We start from the raw sequence: 16324 nt of genomic DNA, 5'->3' as shown, positions 1-16324 counted from the left end.
CAGCGTTAGCTAATGCTGCCCTTCTGGCCCACCCATCCCCCTCAGCGCCGATTGCGTTGACCACCGATGCGTCGGACATAGCGGTGGGTGCGGTGCTGGAACAGCGAATCTCGGGTGTCTGGCAACCGCTCGCCTTTTTCAGCCGTACGCTGCATGACAGTGAACGCAATTACAGCGTTTTTGACAGGGAGCTACTGGCGCTCCACCTGGCGACTCGTCATTTCCGTTTTTTTCTCGAGGGTCGTCACTTTACCGCATACGTGGACCACAAACCCTTGACGTTTGCCATGTCCAAGGTTTCTGATCCATGGAGTGCACGCCAGCAGCGCCAGTTGGCAGCCATTTCTGAGTTTACCACGGACATTCAGCACGTGGCTGGTAAATCCAATCATGTGGCTGACTGTTTGTCCCGTGCGCTGGTTTCTCCCGTCTTTCTCGGCATAGACTACTCCGCCATGGCTGACAATCAGAGAGGTGACCCGGACATCCTCGCGCTTAAATCCACCCAGACGGGCCTCATACTAGAGGACAGACCAGTGCAGGACGGTGGTCCCCTCCTCGTCTGTGATGTTTCCACCGGCCGCCCTCGCCCAGTGGTTCCCGCTTCCTGGCGTCGTCAAGTTTTTGACTCGGTACATGCTCTCTCTCATCCGGGGCTCCGGGCCTCTGTTAAACTGGTCAGCTCTAAATTTGTTTGGCCAGGCCTTCGCAAATCTGTTAAGGAATGGGCGTCGGCGTGCATTCCCTGCCAGCGTGCGAAGGTTCATAAACACACCAAAGCGCCCCTGGAGCCGTTCTTCATACCCAGCAAACGTTTCGATCATGTGCATGTCGATCTGGTGGGTCCTCTGCCGCAGTCACAAGGTTTTACGCACCTTTTGACTGTTGTTGACCGGACCACCAGGTGGCCGGAGGCGGTCCCCCTGGCGTCCACTACCGCAACAGTGGTGGCCAGCCTCGTTCACAGGATGGACCTTCCTCTGCCTGTTCTCTCCCTCCCAGGTTCAGTCGTTCGGGTCGTTTGCTTAGACCCAGGGTCCTGGACTGAATAGAGACCTAACTGTGTGTTCGGGGGGGTATGTGTGGCGGACCACCAGGTGGCTCCACTCACACCCAAGTTGAAGGGAAGTGCTGGGGTGGAGATTTTGGCGCTTACTATATGTGAAGTTCTGAGAGTCAGTTAATGAAGTTGGAGTGAGACACTGAGACCTCTCCTGTTGTTATTACATACCTCCACATTATATCTGTTTTTCAGTTTGTTTGTTTTTGTGTACTGCATTTGTCCACAATGCAGTGAAAAATAGATTTGTGACATTAAAGTTTTAAACGTATGGCTGTTAAACTGTGGCCTGTTAGAAGTGTCACAGTGACTGAGTGCATACTTGAACTTTTTCTCAAATAAACTTGGTCACAGGTGTATAAAATCCAGCACCCAGACGTCTACAAACATTTGTGAAAGAATGAGTCGCTCGCAAGAGCTCAGTGATATGATAGGATGTACCACCCGTGCAACACGTCCAGTTGTGAAATTTCTTCACAATTAAATATATTACACTCTGCTGTCAGTGGTATTATAACAAAGTGGAAGTGATTGGGAACAACAGCAACTCAACCACAAAGTGGTAGACCACGTAAAAACACAGAAGGGGCCAGCAAATGCTGAGGCACACAGTCAGCAGAGGTCACCAACTTTCTGTAGAGTTTATCGTTACAGACCTCCAACCTTCATGACGGCTTTAGATCAGCTCAAGAACAGCACGTAGAGGTTTCATGGAACAGGCTTCTTATTCGAACAGGACTGCGCACCAGTGCAGAAAGCAAGGTCCATAAAGACATAGATGAGCAACTTTGACCTTCACAGTCATGACCTCAATCTGACAGAACACTTTTGGGATGTATTAGAGCAGAGAATATGAGTCCAGTCTTACACCTCCATTCACCACGATGCTAGCCTAGCAATTTAATGATGCTCGCTTAAAATAAAATGGTGGAGTAATGTGACTTTATTTACCTCACCAAGGTTCAACTGCATCACTTTGACTTCTTGCATTAATCCTCACATTAGAGTCATGTACACCGTGAATATATCACCCACATTATCGTTGCTACTTACTACACAGATATATGTTTCTTACAGTCATTTCAAGTAGTGTGTAAACTTTGATGGAAACCATAAAAATGTTAGCAATGTTAGATATACCTTTAGAAGCAGCTGAATGAATTGCACAATCAGGTCAAACATACAGCCTCTGATCCATCGAGTCCGGGAAGTGACTTTGAAATTTGGACAGTAAATAGTTTCATTGATTTGATGTTTCAAAGTAAATGATTCTGGTTGGCTTCAGGGAAAATGCTCAGAACTGCTCCAAACATACGAACCAATGTGTAATGAATAAAATCAATGAAAAATAGATGTTGCTGAGATTTTTCCCATATTTCTTTTATTCATGTTTAAAAACAACTTCAATAAAAAAAATGTGACCACATATTTGAGTAAACGTTTGTGGGAAAACAGTATTTTTTTCCACGTTCTTTCTCAAAAGTTGTTTTGGATGTGTACGAACTTTTTTCCATCCCACAAAATGGGAAGGGCCAAGGTGATTGCACAAACTTTCGGGTGACAGTTGTGATAAGTAGCTGGTTCTCATGTGGATTACCTTTAACTGCTGGTGCTGCTTTGTTGTTGGACGATTTAAAAATGTGCATCAAATATTTTGCATTTGCTCTTCTTTGGTTTCCTGGAGTGCTGCACGGTGAGAACAACAAGTAACTTCACAGAAAAACATTTACACTGGTTGATAATGTTTTGCACTTACTTCAGTGTTGTGTTTCAGCACAGAGCACCACACAGGCCTGTGATGCTCCCACACTGGACGGTGGCTTCTTTGCCCCAAAGCAAGAGACTTACTCTCAGGGCACCAAGCTGAGCTACACCTGCAACGAAGGACGTACGCTAGCAATGAAGGGTTGGTGGGCAACCAGCACATGTCACAATGGAAAATGGTCTCATCAGCTACAGTGTATAGGTAAGTCCTGCCAATAGCTCTTCTTTCTTTGCTCACCCACTTAAAGAAATCTGGTCGCCTTCTTTCCAAGATCCTTAAACTGCTAATCTTAAAAGTAGAGAGGGTGTCTGTCTCCTCAATCTAAACTGGGAGCAGGTTCCACAAAAGAAGGGCCTGATAGATGAAAGTGCTGCCTCCCATTCTACTTTTAGAAACTTTAACTCTTTATTTAAGACCTTTTATGTCAGAGGAGGAGTGTCAAATTTAATTCTGCATTTTAAAGGAGCCAATAAAGGGAAGATGATACAGGAGACGTATGATGATAGTACTCTTGCTATAGCAATTTGGATTAACTGCAAAGTATCTGTAAGTATCCGGTTGGACACCACAGTCTGCACACTATGATGAAAACTATTGGTCAACCAAATTAATACTGGTCAACACAGAACAAATTTGAGACCAATGCTGTTAATAAAGGCATTTTATGTAATTTGTTTACAGTAGCAGGTCCTCACTTTTCTTTGATCCATAACTCAACTCACAGGAGTTTTTATGATTAGTGTTTAAGGACTGTAGGTTTTGTGGGTTTGATCCTGTGAATAAGCTACAAACAAACGGCCCTGCTCTGGGATTAATAACGTTTTTGAGTCTAAATCTAATTTTACAGAAAGCATGAATGCGTGCAGCGTGCCTCCTAAAATCCCCCATGCAGTCATCGTTCATCAGGACTACCAGGAAGTGTTTGCTGCAGGTTCAGAAGTGCAGTATGAGTGTGAGGATGGATACACTGCAGAGGGAGCACACAACACAAAATCTGTTTGTACACAAGGAAGCTGGACACAAGGCCCGACCTGCAGTAAGCTGACTGTTTACTGAGATCTGCATTTATGTATTTACTTTTTATGAATTGGCAATAATCCACAGTAAGTTTAAAAACAACTGATCACATGACACTTGTATCAGTGCACAAATGAATGAGAATGTTTAGTGAATGATCAGGTGGTCAGAAATATAATAAATAAAAAATAATAAGTAGTCTGCAATCAATCGAAGTTTACAGTCTACAAATGATGCACGTTTAAACAGGAAGTGGACTGTCAGTGTCTGTTTACAGTCTTTTCTGCTGTTCATAGTGAAATTTAATAAAATACAAAAATACAAAAAAAACAGATATTTAATACATATTACAGTGACTTTATCCTTTTATTTCTGGGTGTTTTTGAGCAGTAAAAGTTCTTGGATGCATATGTAGTGTGTGTAGAACCTTGTTAACATAAAAATGACTGACAAACTTTATATAATAATAGTAGAGAAAATGTTCAAATTGGCCTAATCTCAAAGCAAAATAACTGTTTTGTATCTTTCAGGATCTTCAAATGAGGGAGACACACGTCTTCGTTATACAACAAGTAAATAAGTACATTATTTTCTCCTTGAATTTATTCATGCTGACCAATCAGAATGTTAAGTGCATTACCTCAGCGACAGTTTGGTATGTTTTCAGAAATATTCCTGCGTTTTCATTTCAGTTCAAAGTTGCGGAAACTTCCCTGTTATTGAAAATGCTGTTGCTCAGCAAACTTCACGATACTATTTGATATACCGATGCCAACGTTTGTACAGATTAGTGGGTCCAGAAAGAGTGAAGTGTATCAGCAGTGGCACGTGGTCAAACTTACCTGAGTGCAGAGGTATAAACACATCAATGATAATCATTTTTAAGGATCTCTTAAAGCGTTGGGGAGAAATTTTAATTTGATGGTTGTTTCTTGTGTCCAGTTAACTTCTGTGCTGTCAACACCAATGACAATCCTGAATACAAATCTGTGGGAACTGTGCACATAGAAAATGGTGAGGAAGAGAGAGTGGAGTGTGTGAAACCACACAGCTGGTCGTTTGAACATTATTCTAAGGTTCGATGCATCAATGGAAGAGTGGAGGCAACTAACTGTAAGTATTACTGTAAACTCTCTATGTTTGAACGTGTCAGTCAGAAAAGTTTTCAGTGCTGTGTTGCCTACATGTTACCACGTTTTTATTACCTATAAGAAAGAATTTTTTTTAACAAATAATAAAACTGAACATGAATCATTTTAATAACAACTACTTTTAAAAGATCTGAGCACTTAATGTCTCTCAGTGTCGTCAAATTCAAGCAAGCTTTTACAACTTTAAACTCCTTTAAACACACAGAAAAAACTACAGCAACTCTGCTGATTCACTGATTCCTTGTAGCACGTGCTGCAGCCCTGACAGCTTCCCTTTCTCTGCACTAATGCCTGTGATGATTTAAATCTGAAGTTATCCTTGCCTTTTCCACTTGGCAATTTCTAGTGGAATCACAATAGATCTTATAGACCTGATGAATATGTATTTCTTTAAAACATGCAAAAAAGCTTTAAACAGAGTTTACTGTGTGATCACCTTTAATGAGGCTGATAAATATGTTGTTTACTTTGTGCCTCGTGTAAACACAGGTGACTATTTAGTAAACAACCATATCCACTTCTATAGAAACTTCTGCCTCATGCAGTGATTTAAACAGTATCCCAGTAAAGTCGATTAAACAAATTATCAAACCTGATAAAAAAAACTGCCAGCAGCTTGTAGACATGTAGAAAACTGAACACACCTCATCTGCAAATGTTAAGTAACTGAAGTGTTCACACTGAGCTTCTGCATCACTGTTTACAGGTTGTGACAGGGCAGAGCATGCAGTGGTGAGTGTTCCTCTTTAAAAGAAATGCTGTTATTGCTCTGATTTAACGATGTTTCAATTGAAGAATGACATCTTGACTTTTATACTTAGTTTTCACACTTTCGTTATTTTCTCCTTTGTTTTTACATTTTAAAATTATATTTGTCATTTATTCATAAAACATCTGTTCTTCTAACCAGGGATTGTGTGACTAAACCTGTAGCTGAGGATTAGCTCACCACTTTGGAGCTTTTACAGGAGGAACCTGACTTATGATCGCATCGTCACAGCCTGTGTTAGCTTTTCATTTTCATCTTCAAAAATTTAAGAGAAAATGGTTTGTGTGCTCTTATTTGAGACACAAACACCACCAAACTGAATAAAGTCTCAGATTTTACCATCAAAACTGCTCCTGCTTTGTGTGTGTGTTTTATTTGTTTAGTATCTGAAGAGCACTGATTTAAACCTAGCTGTTGTCAGGTTTATATAATGGATTGTCATTTATGCTTAGAAATATTTACTCATATATGCTTAGAGTTTTATAATTAGTTGTAGATTGATAGAGGTTTAATCCGTAGTAGTCTGTGGAGACTGTGTGCCTCCCAGAGCACTCTGGCATGCACACACAACTTAAGGTCAGGAGAGAAGTTATATCTGCTCTTACTGATTTATGGTATAGGACAGACCTTCCCAAAGTGTGGGGCCCGCCCCCTAGGGGCAATGGCGTGTCCAGCGGGGTGGCCTGGGGGGACACAGGCCACCCCCCCAACCAGACTGGCCACCCCAGGTGCCACCCCAAAGGTAAAACAATAAAATTCAATCAAATGTACGATTATGTTTTCACGGTGAAGCTCAGATATCCGAGTGTAAGTGAATGCAGCATCGGCTTCTGCGCTATGTGCATCACGTTAGCAAAGGTAGGAGAGCCAAGCACGAAAGACGGCACTGCAGGAAACAATTTTTCGGTGAAAGAAAATGAGGACAGAATAAATGTCCCGGTAAGTAATATCAAGTTTGTTGAGTTTAGTAAACTTCGGTGAAATTAGAATCCCAAGGAGAAAATAACACTTAAATGTCACGGTTTGCGGGGCAAGCCGTGTGGATTTGTAGTAAGGACCCAAAAGGCGGCAGCTCTGGTGCAGGTGAGTGTTTATTTACAGCAGTGGGTACAAACAGCAACGGGGTGTGAACATGAAACCGAAACCTAAACTGGGTAAACTAACAACACAAACCAGGAATGACGGTGCAGGGAGGTCCGGGGAAATACATACGGGGAGACGCAGGGAGACCGAGGGGAAACAACACAGACGAACCAGCAACTACTATGACAGAAGACACAACTTAAATACACTCAGAGAACACAGGGAGATTACATACAGGTGGGAACACCGCTGGGAGTAATTAACATGACGAGACTAGGGAGGCAAACTGAAAACACTCACATAAGATACAGACCTTCACAATAAAACAGGAACTTACACATGAAAGGACACAAACTAAGAAACGCGGACTAGATACAGGAACACACGGGCAGAACAGAGTAAACACTAACCAGAGGAAGAACAGAACCAAAATCGCGAAGAGAAAACACAAAACGCTGGGTCAAAAGGACCCAGGATCATGACAGTAACCCCCCCTCAAAGGCTGGCTCCAGACAGCCCAACAAGAAACAAAACAGCCAGAAAAAACAGAAAACAACCCGACCAGGGCGGGCGGCGGGGGCCCAGGAAGGAGGGCTCGAAGCAAAACAAAACCGGAGCACCAGGGCCCTGTTTCAGGAAGCCGGTTTAGTGGAAAAACTGAGTAAGTATACCCTGAGTTAACGAAAACTCCGGGTTTTCGGTTTCACAAAGCGATTTCAGATGAAGCCTCAGTGAGTCACTATGACGACACACTCCGTGAAGCTAACCTGCCCCCTAGCAGGTTTACTTCAACTAACCCTGACTGTCTCCGCTCCTTTGTCGGAAACCTGACTGTAGGAAGTAAATGGTAAATGGCCTGTATTTATATAGCGCTTTACTAGTCCCTAAGGACCCCAAAGCGCTTTACATATCCAGTCATCCACCCATTCACACACACATTCGCACACTGGTGATGGCAAGCTACATTATAACCACAGCCACCCTGGGGCGCACTGACAGAGGCGAGGCTGCCGGACACTGGCGCCACCGGGCCCTCTGACCACCACCAGTAGGCAACAGGTGAAGTGTCTTGCCCAAGGACACAACGACCGAGACTGTCCGAGCCGGGGCTCGAACCGGCAACCTTCCGATTACAAGGCGAACTCCTAACTCTTGAGCCACGATCGCCCACGAAGTGTCGGACATGGCGTGTCCCTTCCTTGAAGAGCCAGTAGATCGTGAAGCCCAAATACTCCGCAGAGCTCTCCGCCGGGAGAGAGTGATTAGAGCGCGTTTGGACATTTTATCATTTCCTGATGATTTTCTGTGTGAACGTCACCGTTTCTCAGCACAATCTATAAGTTATTTGGATAACATCCTCAGGCCTAATATTACGCATGTGACACATCGCGGACATGCTCTCAGTTCATTACATATTATTTGTATTGCACTTCGGTTTTTTGCAAACGGGAGCTTTCTGTATAATATTGGTGACGCTGAGCATGTTTCCAAGGCTACCGTCTGTCGGGCAGTCAGGAATGTTACAGTTGCACTGAAACGTCTCCTGCACTCGTTTGTGGTGTTCCCCGGTCATAGACCCACAAGATTTATCAAAGAGGGATGCCACAAAATTGCAGGTATCAGGATGACCAAAACTTAATTTATGATGTGGTGATACTTGAACTACTACTTAAATTTTACATTTATTTTCACGGTTCCCAGGCGTGATTGGCTGTACAGATGGCACTCACATTCCAATCATTGCTCCTTCAGTAAATGAAGGAGACTATGTGAACAGGAAGTCTTTCCACAGCATTAATGTACAGGTACATAGTTCCCTGTAGCATTTCAAACTAACAAATTATTTCATTATAGTAATGGATGCTAATTTGTGTTCTCTGCACTGTGAAGATCATATGTGATGCTGCCAACATTATCACAAATGTGGAAGCCAAGTGGCCAGGCTCTGTCCATGACTCACAAATATTCCGTGAATGTACACTGAGCACAAAATTTGGACATGGTGAGTTGAGAATACTGTAAAATATATAAAGACCAATTGCTACAGGGACATTTGAACTGAAGTGTATCCTTCTGTCTTAGGAGAGTTCACTGGCTACTTGCTTGGTGATAGGGGGTATCCATGTTTACCCTATTTGCTTACCCCTTACCCTGACCCTGAACCGGGCCCACAGCAGCGATATAATCTGGCTAATTGCAGGACAAGAGCCAGAATTGAAATGACTATCGGAATGCTTAAGGCCCGGTTCCAGTGCCTGCAAAGACTCAGGGTCACCCCAGAAAGGGCATGTGACATTATTGTGGCATGTGTGATTCTTCACAACATTGCCACAATTAGAGGAGAACACTGTCCTTCTGAACCAAACATCAGCAGTGATCCAAACCATGAACATCCTGACCCTCCCACGGACATACAAGATGGAAGCGCAGTCAGAGACACCATATGTCACAATCATTTCTTTTGACCCATCACCTCAACATGTTGAAAGAAGAATAAACAGATTTTTTGTTCAACTGGCTTTATTGGTCGCCTGTGTTTCCTGTACACAAAGTATTAAAAGATGTAAACCTCATAAAGTGTCTCTGTTGCTTCCACCTCTGTAACAGCTGTCAATGTTTCTTCATTATTTTCCTGTAGTAAAGAAATAAACAACATTGCTGTTCTACTGTAAACTCATATAATCTGTGGAGTATTACTCACAACTGCATGTTGGTCTGGCTCAACAGGAGGCTGCACCAGATGCAGTACACCACCACCATCAACTGATAGAATATGAGGTTTATACAGGTCACTTATAACTTACAATCAGAATCAGAATCAGAATCAGAATGGGTTTATTGCCAGATGTTGAGGTTTACAACATTAGGAATTTGCTGCGGTGCTTCAGTGCAAACAATAAGAATTAAAGTGCTATGTAGAAAGAAAGATATGTGCATGAGATATACATTAGATATATACATGAGAATAAGAATTAAGAGTGCTACGTAGAAGGATATATACATGAGTGCAGGTGGTGATCAGTGCCAGACATGAAATGATGCAGTGACACAGCGTAGGGTCATGTGTGAGTGGCGGGGACAGTCATGTGGTTATTGTTCATGTGTCCAACAGCAGAGGGGAAGTAACTGTTCTTGTGGCGAGAGGTTCTGGTGCGAATGGACCGGAGCCTCCTGCCTGAGGGGAGCAGGTCAAACAGACTGTGTCCAGGGTGGGAAGGGTCAGCTGAGATCCGGGCTGCACGCCGCAATGTCCTGGAGGTGTACAGGTCCTGCAGAGATGGGAGTCTGCAGCCAATCACCTTCTCAGCAGAGCGCACAACACGCTGCAGTCTCTGTTTGTCCCTGACAGTGGCTCCAGCGTACCACACGGTGATGGAGGAGGTGAGGATGGACTCGATGATTGCGGTGTAGAATTGCATCATCGTCCGTGTTGGCAGGTTGAATTTCTTCAGCTGCCTCAGGAAGTACATCCTCTGCTGGGCTTTCTTGATGACGGAGGTGATGGTGGGCTCCCACTTCAGGTCCTGGGTGATGGTGGTACCCAGGAAGCGGAATGAGTCAACAGAGGTGATGGGGGTGTCAGTCAGGATGATGGGGGGGAGTGGGGCTGTGTGCTTCCTGAAGTCCACAATAATCTCCACTGTCTTCTGGGCATTCAGCACCAGGTTGTTGTGGCTGCACCAGGACACCAGACGTTCAACCTCTCTCCTGTAGGCAGACTCGTCCCCGTCCGAGATGAGTCCAATAACGGTGGTGTCATCTGCAAACTTGATTAGCTTGACAGACTGGTGGGTGGAGGTGCAGCAGTTGGTGTACAGGGAGAAGAGCAGAGGAGAAAGAACACAGCCCTGAGGGGAGCCGGTGCTGATGGTCCGGGAGTCCGAGACATTCTTCCCCAGCCTCACGTGCTGCTTCCTGTCCGTCAGGAAGTCAGTGATCCACCGGCAGATGGGATCAGGCACATTCATCTGGGAAAGCTTGTCTCGGAGATGGTCTGGAAGGATGGTGTTGAAGGCAGAGCTGAAGTCCACAAACAGGATCCTGGCGTAGGTTCCTGGGGAGTCCAGATGCTGCAGGATGAAGTGTAGGGCCATGTTGATGGCGTCGTCTACAGACCTGTTGGCTCTATATGCAAACTGCAGGGGGTCCAGGAGGGGGGCCGTGAGGGTCTTGAGATGGGAGAGAACTAGGCGCTCAAATGACTTCATGACCACAGATGTCAGAGCCACGGGTCTGTAGTCATTTAGTCCAGTGATCCTAGGTTTCTTGGGGACAGGGATTATGGTAGAGGACTTGAAGCAGGCAGGCACATGACATGCCTGCAGTGAGGAGTTGAAGATGCCAGAAAACACTGGGGCCAGCTCGTTTGCACAGTGTCTGAGGGTGGCAGGAGACACACCGTCTGGGCCGGGAGCTTTCCGAGCATTCAGATTCTTAAACTGCTTCCTCACATCTGCTTCATGAATATGAAGAGTTGTGGTCGGAGGAGGTGGTGTGAAATCCTCTTTTGTGTGGGGTGAGGAGGGGGGGTGTTGTAGGTGAACAGTTTGAAGGTGGTGATGGCTCTATGGAGGGGGGAGAGGTGGGGGAATGAGTGTCCAAAGTGCCTCTATTGTTGGGGTCGTTGGAGGTGTGAAGGCTGCCTGATGGCTCGTCAAAACGACAGTAGAAGTCGTTAAGGGTGTTGGCCAAGAGCAAGTCGTCAGTGGAGTGGGGGGTTTTAGGCTTGTAGTTTGTAATATTCCTAAAACCTTTCCACACAGAGGCCGAGTCATTCTCTGATATCTGCTGCTGCATCTTCTCAGAGTGCTGATGTTTGGCAATGTCCACTTCCTTAGTGAACTTGTACTTGGCCTCTCTGTAGCAGTCCCTGTCTCCGCTTCTGAACGCCTTACTCTTTTCCAGCCACAGCTTTTTGAGTTTAGGGGTAAACCAGGGTTTGTCATTGTTATAACTCACCCTGGTGCGTGATGGCACAATGCTGTCCTCACAGAAGTGGATATAGGAGGTGACAGTGTCCGTAAACTCGTCCAAGCTGTTAGAAGCAGCCTTCAAAGTGTCCCAGTCTGTGGTTTCCAAACACGTGCGAAGCTCCTCCACAGCCTCGTTGCTCCACAGTTTTTTGGTCCTCACGACAGGTTTGGAGAGCTTCAGCCTCTGTCTGTACGCGGGGATTAGGTGGATCATGACGTGATCAGAAAGTCCGAGTGAAGCGCGCGGCACCGCGCGATAGGCCCCGCTGATCGTGCTGTAGCAGTGATCCAATGTCCTCTCCTCTCTGGTCGGGCATTTAATATACTGTTTGTATTTCGGAAGCTCATGGCTCAGATTGGCTTTGTTAAAGTCCCCAAGAGCAATGATGAGAGAGTCCGGGTATGTCCGCTCCGTGTGGAGAATCTGCTCTGCGAGTGCGCACTGAGCTGCTCGCGCATCCGCGTCTGGCGGGATGTAAACAGCGGCCAGGATGAATGAAGCAAACTCCCGCGGAGAATAAAACGGTTTGCAGTGAATGAAAAGATATTCCAGAGAGGGAGAGCAGTGCTGAGCAATCACTGTTACATCTGTGCACCAGCCACTATTGATGTAGAAGCAGACGCCTCCACCTTTGGTTTTACCGGAGAGAGCGGCCTGCCGGTCCGCGCGCAGCAGATGAAAGCCCTCCAGCTTGAGCGCGCAGTCCGGGATGTCCTCACTGAGCCACGACTCCGTAAAACATAAGACACAGGAGGAGGCAAGGGACCAAATGGCAATTAACAAACATACCAATCACCTTACACTTCATTGTCATTATGCTCTCAAAGACAACCAAGACTGAGGGAAGGCAAAATCAGTAGGAAAATAACTTCACTACAAAAAAATTCATTATGGTAAAGAGTTTATCAAATGAATGAGTAGCACTGCAAAGGTGACTGTGAAGAAAGGATGTATGCACATCATGTATTATTTTGAATTTACCCCCTATGTAGGCACTTGTGTCTTGCGGGGTTATTGACTCAGAGGATGTCCCCGCAGAGATGCCTTCAGCCACAGGGCGCCCACTGTTTTGGCTGAGGGCCAACTGCTCAGCCTCTGTGAGTGGTGGTGGTGGAGGACCCCCACCTGTTTTTCGGGCCTCCGCTTTTTTTCTGTTGGCTATAACGGGCCACATTTGAGCATACAGAGTAAGCAAATATGTACTTGTAATGTGCTCAGATAATTTCAATAAGTGCTTACAGAAAGAAAATTAATGTAGCCTCTAACTGCAATCGATTTACATGGGACAAACAGACCAAGCACTATGGCTCATAATACCTTACCTGTTTGGACTATATTTTTATATTTCATTTTTACTTGCTGCCAGGAACGTTTGGGGCCTGTTAGGTTGCACCTGCGCTCACATCACATCACAAAATAAAATGTATAAAATAACAAATAAAATAACATATGATAAAATAACGTGTTAAATGGGTGGAAATCCCTCGATCAATGTTTATATTAACACTCACGCATTGACTCTGTCGGCTATGTTTTGCCATGCATGCTCTCTTTCTTTTGCAGCTGTGGCTGTGTTACTTTTTTCCGCGGAATTTGTATGTTATCAGCATATGCTGCCATCAGAATTTCGGCCTCAAGCGCTGTGAAATACATTGACTGCGCCTTCTTTCCCTCCGTCTCCATGGTGACTCGCTTACTCTGTGCTCCGCTTATCAGGGCTTTATGTATCCTCGTGCGCGCGCTTCACTTGGGGTTAAAGCAACTCCGCGTTGATTGAACTAATTGTTATCAGCCTTTCTGAAACCGAATATTCCGAGTTGGACAGTTCGGGGTTACTCAACCCTGCGTATCGTTTTTCACTCTGAGTCTTCTAAACCGGCTTCCTGAAACAGGGCCCAGAAGGCCAAAAGACAAAAACAAAAAACGAGCCCAAAACCAAAAGAAACGAAGCACACCAGAACACAGGAAAAAACAGAGTCCAAAACAGAAGAGTTCAGGGGGCCGACAGCACAGGAGTCCAAACAGTTCAGGGGGCCGACCGTGCGGACGGCAACGGCGGCGACGTGGACACAGTTCGGGGGGCCGGCCGTGCGGAAGGCAACGGCGGCCACTCAGGCGATGGCGGTCCGGGGGCCGGCCGTGCGGAAGGCAACGGCGGCCACTCAGGCGATGGTGATCCGGACCAGGCGAGGATGAAGACTCGGATGAGGCTGGACCAGGCGAGGATGAAGGCTCTGAGGCTGGACCAGACGAGGCTGAAGGCTCTGAGGCTGGACCAGACGAGGCTGATGATGATGCTGCAGCCGACGAGGATGATGATGATGCTGCAGCCGGCGAGGATGATGATGAAGCTGCAGCAGGTGGCTGGACGGGCTCCTCGGGCCCTCCAGCTGAGACAGGTGGCTGAACGGGCTCCTCGGGCCCCCCAGCGGAGACTGGAGACAACGGCCGGAGCGGTCCCTCGGACCCTCCAGCGGAAACAGGAAACAAAGGCCGGAGCGGTCCCTCGGACCCTCCAGCAGAGACACGGGACGAAGGCCGGAGCGGTCCCTCGGACCCTCCAGCGGAGACACGAGACGAAGGCTGGACGGGCCCCTTGGACCCTCCAGCAGAAGCCATCACAAAGCCAGCAGGCATGGAGTCCTCTGGCAGACATGAAGGCAATGGGTGCTGTGCTGAGCACTGGCCCTGCTCAGACAGCACTGACACGGAGTTGTTCTCTGAGGGCTGCTTAATCTTCAGGGGTCCAGAATCAGCTGGGGACTGAGACCTAGCCTCTGGGGAAGCCCTGGAGTGCAGAACGGTGCCTGAAGCAGCTAAAGCGCGAGAAACTCCCTGACTGGACCTTAAATCTTCTCCCTGCATGGAGTGAATGAGTGGAACCGGTACTGCTGGAGCCAGAGCTACGGGTAGCGGGGGCACTGGAGCTACTGGGGCCTGCGCTACAGGCGGCACTGGAGCTACTGGGGCCTGCGCTACTGGCGGCACTGGAGACTGAACTGAGGGGGGCACTGGAGACTGAACTGAGGGGGGCACTGGAGACTGAACTGAATGGGGCACTGGAGACTGAGCTGAAGGGGCCACAGGAGACTGAGCTGAAGGAGGCACAGGAGACTGAGCTGAAGGAGGCACAGGAGACTGAGCTGAGAGGAGCACTGGCTGCGGGGGAGCTAACTGAGCTGAGAATGGCTGCGGGGGAGCTAACTGAGCTGAGAGTGGCTGCGGGGGAGCTAACCGAGCTGAGAGTGGCTGCGGGGGAGCTAACCGAGCTGAGAGTGGCTGCGGGGGAGCTAACCGAGCTGCCGGTAGTAGTAAGGACCCAAAAGGCGGCAGCTCTGGTGCAGGTGAGTGTTTATTTACAGCAGTGGGTACAAACAGCAACGGGGTGTGAACATGAAACCGAAACCTAAACTGGGTAAACTAACAACACAAACCAGGAATGACGGTGCAGGGAGGTCCGGGGAAATACAAATGGGGAGACGCAGGGAGACCGAGGGGAAACAACACAGACGAACCAGCAACTACTATGACAGAAGACACAACTTAAATACACTCAGAGAACACAGGGAGATTACATACAGGTGGGAACACCGCTGGGAGTAATTAACATGACGAGACTAGGGAGGCAAACTGAAAACACTCACATAAGACACAGACCTTCACAATAAAACAGGAACTTACACATGAAAGGACACAAACTAAGAAACGCGGACTAGATACAGGAACACACGGGCAGAACAGAGTAAACACTAACCAGAGGAAGAACAGAACCAAAATCGCGAAGAGAAAACAAAAACGCTGGGTCAAAAGGACCCAGGATCATGACAGTAAAGAATTATTGCAGCCGTGGAATATTTCAGACAGTAGGCTACTGAGGACAGCTAACATAAGAGTTATGAGTTATAAGATATAATCTAAGTCGTAACATTGCTGTATGGAGCTGCAGATTTGGTTGTAGGTTAACATAGCTGGACTGGCCATCGGGCATACTGGGCATATGCCCGGTGACTTATTTTTTATTATTTTTGTAACGGCATGAACAATGAGAGGTGGTGGGCTGGCCAGATGCAGGTCGATGTGTAAAAATAACTCCGTTGTTTGGTGGTGGCTATGGCGGGGCTTCCACAGAGGCCAGCAGGTGGATGAGGGAAGGGGAGGCAGGAGGAGAGCCCCGAGGCAGCCGCCAGTCCGAGTGTCAGGTGAACTGAACTTCAGGGAAGAAGTTATGACCTGCAGTCTATCTGGGTCAGATATAAACCAAGTTTAGGTGGAGTTTATTTTCGTTGTGCTGACTTTTTACCGTCAGTTGCAATAACTCGTACTGCGTTCTAGCCAGCTTGATGGAGTTTTTATACAGCTGGGTGGGTGCTATGATGTTACTGATAGTGAACTTTATTTTATTCATAAGGTTAGTTAGTAGAGTTGCCAACGGCTCCTTAAAAAAATGGGATGGTCCCTCATTCAGAGAAAATATTACACGTTTCGTATTGAGCTGAGAAGAGATG

The 16324-nt window shown here is 46.5% G+C and overlaps 1 protein-coding gene and 1 long non-coding RNA gene across 2 annotated transcripts; both read left to right on the top strand.

Annotated features, from left to right (window-relative positions):
- Nucleotides 1–2618: 2618 nt before the first annotated feature.
- On the top strand, nucleotides 2619–6109 carry LOC101469254 (complement factor H-like). The gene is made up of 8 exons (XM_024806039.2): nucleotides 2619–2753; nucleotides 2835–3026; nucleotides 3673–3861; nucleotides 4373–4414; nucleotides 4535–4696; nucleotides 4785–4955; nucleotides 5700–5725; nucleotides 5904–6109. Exons 1-8 carry the CDS (start codon nucleotides 2699–2701, stop codon nucleotides 5916–5918), a joined length of 852 nt encoding a protein of 283 aa, XP_024661807.1. The 5' UTR covers nucleotides 2619–2698; the 3' UTR covers nucleotides 5919–6109.
- Nucleotides 6110–8343: 2234 nt separating this feature from the next.
- On the top strand, nucleotides 8344–9409 carry LOC143413609 (uncharacterized). The gene is made up of 3 exons (XR_013094215.1): nucleotides 8344–8650; nucleotides 8736–8847; nucleotides 8928–9409. It is a non-coding gene; the product is annotated as an uncharacterized LOC143413609 (long non-coding RNA).
- The last annotated feature ends 6915 nt before the right edge of the window (nucleotides 9410–16324 follow it).

The sequence above is a fragment of the Maylandia zebra genome, linkage group LG18 (assembly GCF_041146795.1).
Source record: "Maylandia zebra isolate NMK-2024a linkage group LG18, Mzebra_GT3a, whole genome shotgun sequence".
NCBI lineage: Eukaryota > Metazoa > Chordata > Actinopteri > Cichliformes > Cichlidae > Maylandia > Maylandia zebra.
The sequence above is the reverse complement of the archived record's forward strand: the minus strand, read 5'-3'. Positions and strand labels throughout refer to the sequence as shown.

Excerpts from the sequence above, each read along its gene's own strand:
- LOC101469254 (XM_024806039.2), top strand. The coding sequence starts at position 2,699 with ATGTGCATCAAATATTTTGCATTTGCTCTTCTTTGGTTTCCTGGAGTG. Across the intron at positions 3,027-3,672 it reads TCATCAGCTACAGTGTATAG|AAAGCATGAATGCGTGCAGC; the intron begins GTAAGTCCTGCC and ends CTAATTTTACAG. Across the intron at positions 4,415-4,534 it reads ACGTCTTCGTTATACAACAA|TTCAAAGTTGCGGAAACTTC; the intron begins GTAAATAAGTAC and ends TTTTCATTTCAG.